At 38.7% G+C, this 10,779-nt stretch overlaps 1 protein-coding gene across 1 annotated transcript in view; it reads right to left on the reverse strand.

Moving 5' to 3' along the window:
- The window catches only part of DOK5 (docking protein 5), a 164,193-nt gene that overhangs the window by 84,725 nt on the left and 68,689 nt on the right, over window positions 1-10,779 (reverse strand). Inside the window, exon 2 of the mRNA XM_032387786.1 lies at window positions 3,700-3,807. Coding sequence (XP_032243677.1) covers window positions 3,700-3,807 — 108 coding nt within the window. The remainder of the gene's footprint in view (window positions 1-3,699; window positions 3,808-10,779) is intronic.

Here is a 10,779-nt window from a genome sequence, read left to right on the forward strand (position 1 = left end):
TAGAAGTCTGAAATAGGACAAGTTTGTCCTCAATCTTCCCTTACTTGGTTCACATTCTGGGGGGATCATTATAATCCACTTTGGTTTTACATTTGAGTCTGTCCTCCTAAAACTTCCCAACCTTGGCTTTTTCTGCCCCCATCACTATCCACCCCATATCCTTCAAATCAAGATTCCTCTTCCTGGCTTCAGTCATCTCAAGTACAGATTTCTTTTGGTAAGCTAAGTAAGAATATGACACAAAGCCATTTGTATGTACTCTGTCTCATCTATTGATAATATTCATTGCTTCTCAACCAATAGTTTAAAATATGTCTACTATGTATTAGGCAATGATCACTGATAGTGAACCATGCCTCCACCACCCCCCCCCCAATAAAACCTGCTCTTGTGGGCCTTATTTTATGGTTGTGGTGTGGGGAAGACAGTAAGAAATAACCAAACAAATATACATGTAGTGATAAGTGCTGAAGAGAAAAACAGAGATGGACAGGGTGTGTCAAAGGATTCTATATTAAATAAGAGATCAAGGAACAGCCTCTCTTAGAGGAGGAATTTGAGCAATGACCTGAACAACATAGGGAAATGAGCTACATGGATATTTGTGGGGAGGGCATTCCAGAAAAGGAAACACCACACACAGTGCTCTCAGGAAAGCAGAGAGCCCAGGGTGCCTGCCGCAGAGTAAAGTGGGATGGGGGGACTGAGCAGATGAGGTGAAACAGGGGACAAGGGATCAAATCATGTGACTGTGTAGGCCATTATAAAGACCTGGCTGAGGGTTTTGCATGGAGTGCCATGATGTGATATGAGTGTTTTGAATAGACTCTAGAGGGCTGGGCATTAGGCAGCCCAGTGGCTTGGACCACAGCGGTAGCAACAGAGGTTGTGAGAATGTCTGGAGTCTCTACGCATGTTGAACACAGAGCCAACACCACTTGCTGACAGACTGGATTTGGGGAGTTCCTATAAAGTATTCCTCACTTGTCTTCTTTCTTCTCTTAGGTATGGGAAAGTCTGTAAGCAAAGCATAGCCCATTTCTTTATTTTTCTATATTCGGTACAGGGGATTGTGAGGAATCAGGGATTTCTGGGCTCTATTTGGAAGTCTGCCAAAACAAGAAAGGACTGATCAACATTAGCGGTCACACACAATGACTAGACAGGACAAGAGTCTGATGGTGTCTTAGTCCATCTGAGCTGCTGTAACAAATTACCACAGACTGGGTGGCTTATAAACAAGAGAGATTTGTTTCTCACAGTTCTGGAGCCTGGGAAGCCCAAAGTAGCCACTGGCAGATTCAGTGTCTGGTGGAACCACTTCCTGGTTCACAGACGGCTGCGTCCTCACACGGAGGAACGAAGGAGGGAGCTCCCTGAGATCTCTTTTATAAAAGCACTAATTCCAGCCATGAGGGCTCCACCCTCAGGACCTAAACACCTCCCAAAGGCCCCATCTCCAAATGTCATCACGTTGGGGGTTAGGCTTCAACACATGAATTTTGGGGTGACACAAACATGCCATCAGATGGTGAATTGTAAAGTTACAGACCAGCCGAGGTTCTCAAGAGAGAGCTGATGCAGAACCACAGCTTCTGGCCACCTAGGAGATGAAGCCTGTAGATGACCTTGTTAATTATAATGAGAAGGCGATAAAGAACAATAAAGAAAATAGTCAATCAGGGTAGGAAATCTGGTCACCAGGATTTGATGGACCTGAGACATGGAGGGAAGGAATCAATGCCAGTTAAGGAGGAGAAACCTGGAGAAGACTCTCCTTTTGTCCTATAGATAAACCAAACACCTCCTTGGGCATTTTGAGCTCCCTTTTAAGGCAAGGCCTCTCAAGTAAAAATGAAGCAAGCCATTGCCGCATCATTGTTCACCATCTTACTATTAGTGAAGATACTGGGTACGTGTGGGATAACTGGGACATAATACACCTGGTCCAAAACGTCTGGACGCCAGGAGTTTCAGGTGTTATAGAAATACTGAGATTGGCTCAAGATTATTTGCAAGGGTTCAAAGGTATGCTATCACTGCCCTCAGGGATCACGGCTCCTATCTAATAGATTTGCAAGTCACCAACTCTTGCCTGAGGAGAAACACCCTTATCTGAATAGTGGACATCCGTGGCACCTGGAAGAGAAATGGTGGAGGAAATTCTAGACTCCTAAAGAGGTTTCCTTGGGTTCTCCCTTACGTTAAAGGTAGGCTGGGAAGGAAGCCGACCTTGGAATATGGAACTTCATTATGAAATGGTGGGGAAATAGTACACATGGAAGATATAACTCTTGACTCCCTTCCCTACTTATCTCAAAGTCTTGCTTAGTGCTTTTTCTTCCTTATGTATGTGCAGATGTGCCTATAAAGCACGGCATATGCTTTATTTCTCTAAATTGCAAAGGAATACAGCTCGCCCTACTGCTTTTCATTATTGGATAAACCAAGGTGTCAACACAGGCCCTTAATAAGAAGTTGTAAACTCACCACCTGTGGAGAATTTGCATAAAAAGGAAAGATTATTCACTTTCCATCACCTAGCCAAATTTCTGTGCTAATGAAGCTACTGGCTTCACATAAAATTTTATTTTATTTTATTTTTTTTTTTTTAAAGATTTTATTTATTTATTTGAGACAGAGAGAATGAGAGAGAGAGAGCACGTGAGAGGGGGGAGGGTCAGAGGGAGAAGCAGGCTCCCTGCCGAGCAGCGAGCCCGATGCGGGACTCGATCCAGGGACTCCAGGATCATGACCTGAGCCAAAGGCAGTCGCTTAACCAACTGAGCTACCCAGGCGCCCCTGGCTTCACATAAAATTTTAAATGGCAAGTAGCCCCACTCCTGATAAAATCTCACCAAATAAGCATCAGAATCTCAAGATAGAATACTGAAACAATTAAAATGTTCTGTCATAAAAATAAACAATTCCTCCATAGACAAGAGTAGTATTTTCCCCAAACAGAAACAACCAGCACCTTGGGGGAAAAAGAAGTTAACCACACATTTTTACATAATTTCATGAAAAGAGAAAAGACACAGGCTGCCCATTAACAAGGACCATGAAAAAACATTGCCCTGTAGAGGGAAAGACATGGCTAATTTGTAAATCCAAGTCTGCCTTGTATCTTCCTTCATTTTCTACTCCCAAAGGATGTATTTTAATACACCATTACTATTTTTAGTGAGGAAAGCTGACTACCACTATTCAAACTGCAAGTCTGAATTAAATTTAGTCATCAAGCTTAAAAAAAATAAACTAATGAGTAGAACTTCCTCCTCCTTCACCATTCATCTGTTTTCCAGGTTCTTCCCCTCGTCCTCATCCCACATTCCAAGCACTGAATGAGGATCTAATCTAGATGTGCTAGATACATGGAGACCTAATCTTTACTCCCAAGGGGCTTCAACGTTGGGAGTTGGGTTTACTACGCAAAATGAAAATTCAAAAAGAACATGGTAAATTCTACACGAGAGATTGGAAAAACAACAACAACAAATAGTACAAAATCAGAAGAGAAACTTTACGGTAGTCCATTATTTTAAACAATTAACAAATAGTAATTTAGAGATGTTTTGTCCTTGGAAAAAGTATTAATTGTACTTTTGTTAAATGACCTAGACAAGTTTTTAGATTCAATGAACTCAGGTTACCTATTTGTGAACAGATTTCTAGAAAGCCACAACAATCAAGTTTTACCTTATGATAACACCTAAAATACGCAGCACGTTCATCGGAAAATTTCTCCAGTCTTTTTGGACCTTTGCTTGAAGCTTTCTTGAATACTAGCCAGCATCGCTGATATATCTGGGAGGAAATACAAAGACAGAGTTCAGCATCACCGACTGAGATATTACTGACATTTACATTTAAATGTTTTCTTTTTGATGTTTTCATGTGTAAAGTATTCATAAGCCATAAGTATCATGCTACTTCGGGAAAATAAAATTTTAAAACCCAAAACTGTTTCCACAACAGGCATATTATATCATTTGATTATTGGAATCAAATGCAAATAATATTTAAAGGCAAATTTCTTAACGTTTCACTAACAGTGTTAGTAGCAACATTTCAGAAAAAGTCCCAGAGATAAAAATCCCAAATCAGCACAAATAATATAGGCATTCATGGCACATGCTCTTATTTCAAATGCAATTAAATATGGAAACCATGGGCCCAATATATGCTGAAGACTTCACTGACAGCCCTATAAAGAGATGGCCCCTATGTGTCATAAGACATCCCTTATAACTGAGGGTCAAGAGTTGGGTGAGACACTAGACTAGCTAGTAAGTGACTGATAAACACCAGTCAGATTCTCCCTCAGAATGTCCAACCCAGAGACTCAAAAACTACTGTCATACTGAGGCACAGGCTGAGTTGAGAGGTCAACCCTGGTAGGTTATAAACTGAGGTTGGCGACCATGTTGAATCATGTGCCTAATAGTTAAGCAGTGGAACCTGGTACAGAGAACTAGATAATTTCTATTCCAGACAGAAGAGACATTTTAGTCCTTTGTCATCTTTCTGTTGCTGACTTCTCCTGGTTTTCTTGGAAATCATCTGTGTCCATGGGAACCCGCCACCACCAACATCACTCTTAACTGAGTGAGGCTGAATAGAGCTCTTATCCGAGCAACCAAAGCTACTGAGATTGGAATAACCAATATAAATTAAATTAGACACTAAAATATTAATCATACCAAAGAGAGGAAAGTGCAAAGAGCTAATGAGTAAATGAAAAACAATGTTCTCCAAAAGCAAAATAAAATGAGATGTTTTAACCTAAAAATTAATAAGGATGTATATTAATGATAATATTCACTGATAGCAGAGATCTGAGTGGCACTCTTATACTCTCCTGGTGACCTCTAGAGGCCATCTGACAACAAATATGAAGAACCTTAAAAGAATAAGAATGTATCCTAAAGAAAAAGCCCAAATGCAGCCCAAAATTGACAGAGGAATTCTGAGTTCAAGAGCAGACAGGTGGGCACGTATTCAATCACAATTATCTCCCTGATCCTTAAATCACCTTCTAAGTACCATATTTATGCGGTTTTGTATAGTCAACCCATAAATAAATTTTACGCACTATAAAGTTTAAAGAACCTCTGAGCTAGTAAGAAGAAACAAAAAGTCCACATAAAACATTTGGCCATTCAAACCATACTCAATTTAAAATGCCTTCTACAACTTTATTAGTAACTGGCAGGTGGATGAGGAATTCAGGTTTGCTACTACTTGTCTGCAATGCTGAATAGATTCTGTTTTTCTCTTCTCACTCAGTAAACTAAACATTCATTAATCATTTTGTTTGGGGTGGTAAAAAGAACATGAACTCCACTCCACATTGAAGTTTTGCTCTGAATACAGAGGGTAAGATACGTGCCTCATCCTACTGAATGTATAATTCTAGTATTATTATTTATAATAATAATAAATAGAAACTACAAAAGCCTCAAAAATAAGGAAAGACAAAGTTAATGATAGTACTTCTATTATATACAGTAAGTATGTGGTACATAATATATATAATACAATATAGATGTACGCATCTGTAAGATAATATAGGTAGTCATTGTATTAAAAATGTAGTAATATGAATAGTACACACAATATATATAGTAAATTATGCTACACCAGTAATATATATGTTACCTATCTATAGGATACCATAGGTATATCATTTGAAATAAATTTCAGAAGGAATTTCTAATGACATGGAAAAGAAGGGGGGGGGTTGCTTGTTTTTGTTTTGTTTAATAAAAATTAATACTGTAAAATAAATGAAAGAGAATTGTTATTTCTTAAATATCCAGAGGCATCAGTAAAATAGTACAATTAAAATCGATTCTATTGGCTTTCATCTTGCATTGTTATTAAACTTATCAAGAAATAAAAAAGCAGGGAGACAGAAACAGAAAAGTAATTCGGCAGAGAAAGGGTAGCCTTTCAAACAACTGGCACTGGAATAATTGAATATCTGAAGGAAAAAAACAAATATAAAAAAAGCACAATAAACAAACACCTTAACCTAAAACATTCATCTTAAACAAAAATAAAGTCACAATGGACTTAAATATAAAACAAAACTTAAGACTTTAGGAAAAAAAAAAGACCAAATTTGGGATCATGGTCTGGACAAAGAATTCTTAGACTTCATACCAAAAATACAATCCATAAAAGAAAAACTTGCCAAACTGTACCTTCTCAAAACTTAAAATTTTTGCTTTGTGAAAAACCCAATGAAGAGGACGAAAAGACAAGTTACAGACTGGGAAGAAATGTTTGGAAACCACAAATCTGGCAAAAGATTAGTATCTGGATACATAAAGAACTCTTAAAACTCAACAGTAAAGAATCAAACAATCCAGTAACAAAATGGAAGGAAAACAAAAAACAAAAACCATGAACACACATTTCACCAAAGAGGATGCACAGATGATGAAGCACAGAAAACATTATTAGCCATCAGGTAAACGTAAATTAAAACCAAAATGAAATATCACTACACATCTATCAGATTGGCTAAAATAAAATAAAAAAAAATACCACCACCAAGTGCTGAAAGGATGCAGAGAAATTGGGTCTCTTACACTTTGCTGGTCGGAATGTGGAATGGTACAGGCACTCTGAAACATAGCTGAGTAGTTTCTTTAAAAACTAAATAAGCAACATATGACCACAGTTGCTTTCTTAGGAATGTATCCTGGAGAAATGCAAACTTCCCCACCCCCAACACACACACCATCTGAACATAAATGTTCACAGCAGCTTGATATGTATCAGTGCAAAACTGAAAACATCCATTTATTCTTCAGTAGGTTAATGCGGTCCATCTATATCATGGAATACTACTTAGCTATAAAAACAACTGAACTATCAATACTGCAACAATTTGAATGAATCTTCAGATAATTATGCTGGGTGGGGGGGCAAACCTAAAAGGATACATACTACATGACCCTATTTATAGCATTCTTGAAATGACAAAATTACACAAATGGAGGACAGATCTGGGATTATCAGGGGTTAGGGATGGGAAGTGGATATGTCGACAAAAGGGAACATGAGGGATCCTTGCAGCAATGGAACTATCCTGTATCTTGACTGTATTAATGTCAATATCTTGGTTATGATGTTTCATTATACTTTTGAAGATGTTATCACCAGGGAAACTGGGTAAAGGGTACAGGATCTTTGTGTAAGATTTCTTAAAACTGAATATAAATCTACAACTGCCTCAAAATAAAATACTTAAAATTTTTTAAATGGAAAAATGTAGGGATATTTAAGCAAAATCTTAAAATTACAGCCTAATCTAATAACAGTTATCTACATTCTTCACCAGTCCTCCTTCTGCTGCTATCAGACCACAGTGTAATTAACCAGTGGACTAAGGAACTTTAAGAAGCCACATTGTAAGAGCCATTGGTAAGAATTCAAACATACACTTCTCAGGATAGAGACCCCACCATGAAAATTAACATTTCCAGTCCTGTGGTTGACACATAGAAGTCTTACCAACATCTCACTCATGTCTGAATAGCAGATGAGACAACGGTCTCCCTGAAAATTTGACCACCACCACAGGACTGTAAATACAGTGGGAATAACTGTCACTCTGTTTCCATAAAAAGTGGGGAAAATAGGCTGTCATTCTACTATCGGCAACCCCTTTCTTTTGCACATGCCCCTGAAAATGTTTTAGAAATTGAGCATGCTAAAGGTATGCAAAAATATATCCACTGTAGCAAAACATTATTTTCACTTAGGAAGATAATTTATATTTCCTAATTATGCCTCAACTTTCAGACTCACTCTTAAATGATACCATTTCTAACTTCCTTTCATACTTGTTCATTTTCTTCACAATCAAACCAGTCTTTTCCTGGCTTATGTCCAAAGGCTATTCAATGAAATCTAAAGACTCCTCAAATTCAGCATGCCTAATGATGTCCACCTTTGATCCATCTGTAGCAGGTTTAGGAGATTTTTGTTTTTCATTTTTTGTTTTTCTTCTGTTTTATTAAGTAGTAAGGGCAAAAGTGCAATATTACAAATAATTGCATAAATACTACTACATAAATTCACATGCAACTATTGGTGGGGGCATCACCGTGGAATAGATTACATCATGTTGGTTCATCAGGAGAGAAGGAAAACCAAAATTTGGCTTATGAAAAGGCAGCTCAGGATGTTTGTAACATACAAACACATGGTACAAAATAATGCAAAAGTTGGGAGCAATCGTACCATCGAGGCCATTCCTCATTCTGCCACACATCACGCATCAGTGACTCTCAGCGCTGGTCCAGCATTACTCAAGATAATTGTTAATTATGTAGATTCCTAGAGATTAGCCAAGGTCTACTGACTCAGAACCTCCTGGGGTGGGGGCCAGACAAATTTGCTCTTTAACATGTTCCCCAGGTGTTTTATTTGCAATTTGCAAAGCCAGGCCATAAATATTCACAAAGACACAGACAACACAGTGCTTCCCACTCGGGACTGCCAACAAAGAGTTCTCCAACAAATGCTCCATGAGGAGGGCCTCTGTGATGTGTACTTTCCCACAAGTGGTCCCACAGAAGGCTTTGAAGTCGAGCAGTGTGAGATGCTGTCATGAGCAGAAGAGAGATAAAGAAGCAGAAATAAATCTGTTCAGCTCCAGTGAACTCTCAACTTCACCGCTGGACACTCTCTGTCCTAAGAATTCTGGGAGAGCCACCTAGTACCTGAGGATTAAAAACTTACCCTAAATATCTCAATACTCTTCCAAGGGAATGAAACAGGACTCCCTGAATATGGTCATGGGCGACTCGTTGGGAGTAACACAGATGTTGTTAAAAAGATGACGATTTGAGAACAATCCCACTCACGAGTTTACAGCAGTTTTTTATTTCCTTAAAATTAATTCATTCAACCATCTCCTTCGTATTTTATATAACACATCAACTTACCATCTGTAGTACTTATTTTAGTTAACGTTTTTTTGTCAATTGATTTTTTAACTAAATTTTTTTCTATTTAAAAGAGGAAACTGTTATTCCAAGGATAATAGCTAAGTGTAGTTCTCGCTAGACATAAAGAATAGATAATCTTAATGATAAATATACTGTTAGAGAATCTGATGACAGAATAAATTTCATCTTGAAATAGCTCACCTCCCGCACATCAAGGTTCCACAATCTCAGGACTAGTGACGTTTTAGGCAAGGTAATTTTTCATTGTGTGAGGGGGTGGGGTGTCCTGCGAGTTGCAGGATGTTTAGCAGCATCCCTGGCCTTTGCCAACTGAATGCCAGCAGCACACTCCCCCCAACCCAGCTGACAACCAGAATTATCTCCAGACATTGTCAAATGTCCCCTGGGGGACAAAGTCAGAACCACTCCTAGAGATGAGTGCACGCTGATTTGAGATTGCACATTCGAAAAATATGAGGCTTTGTGAATATCTTCAAAGTCCTGGATTTGAACAAGTTAATCCGCATAAGCCACTGCTGAAGCTAAAAAGATAAGCACATCACACAGTTCTGACAACCTGGGTGGACAGACACCAGATTTAGCAGTTACATGACAATTTCCTTCAGTGTGCACTTGCTAGTTATTGGTAGTGGCTTTATTACACCTAATTTTCAGCCTTAAATTGTCACCAACCCCTGTATGATTTGTACTGGTTTTTTCCCCCCATTTTCTTTAAAATTGGATACCCTTAATAACTGCATAGCTCGGGTTTCAAATCGCTGACACTTACTAGCTTCTTCTCCTAACAAGGAACAGTCTGGTAAATTCACCGAGACTCCCAGTGCCAACAAAGCAGCTGAAACAAGTAAGAATTTGTTTTGAGTTCCTAATTTTATTAGCAGTCCGTGACAATGGGTTGAACAACAGAGTCACAAATTTAACTTCTGGAGAACGCATGGACAGTTATAAAGGTGACAGAAAGCAAATTTTGGTCACATTTCTGTTAATTGGAAATTACATAATGCCTCCATGTACAAAATCAGAAAGCCTACGTAAGATGTGACCATTTAGGTCTCTATGGTCCATTGCAAGTGTCAAAAACTTTTCCCGTAAAGGGCCAGAGGGTAAATATTTTAGTCTTCGATGATCATAGGTCTTTGTTGGAGCTACTGAACTCTGCAGTTGCAGCACAAAAGTAGCCAGAGAGGGCGCCTGGGTGGCTCAGTTGGTTAAGTGAGGCTCAGGTCCTGATCCTGGAGTCCCGGGATCAAGTCCCGCATCGGGCTCCCTGCTCAGCGGGGAGTCTGCTTCTCCCTCTGACCCTCCCCCCTCTCATGCTCTCTCTCTCTATCTCATTCTCTCTCTCAAATTTAAAAAAAAAAAATTTTTTTTTAAAAAGTAGCCAGAGAATATGTATAAATGAATGGTGTGGTTATCTCCCAATAAAACTTTATTTAAAAACATCAGGCAAGGGGCGGAGCAAGATGGCGGAGGAGTAGGAGACCTGGATTTCGTCTCCTCTCAGGAATTCAGCTGGATAGGGATCAAACCATTCTGAACACCTACAAACTCAACAGGAGATCAAAGAAAAGAAGAGCAACAACTCTCTGAACAGAAAAGCGACCACTTTTTGGAAGTCATATTCTATCCCTTCATAGTAGTTACCCGTATTTTTGGCATATATATATAAGTTGTTCTCTCCTTAAAATCTTGAGATAGTTTCTTCTAACAGATCAAAATATACTCTAAATCTCTAGTGTATGGTTTTTTTCTACTCCCCTGCCTGATCATATTCTCTCCCTTTTTTCTT

Source organism: Phoca vitulina, unplaced genomic scaffold (assembly GCF_004348235.1).
Source record: "Phoca vitulina isolate PV1807 unplaced genomic scaffold, GSC_HSeal_1.0 scaffold50, whole genome shotgun sequence".
Classification (NCBI taxonomy): Eukaryota; Metazoa; Chordata; class Mammalia; order Carnivora; family Phocidae; genus Phoca; species Phoca vitulina.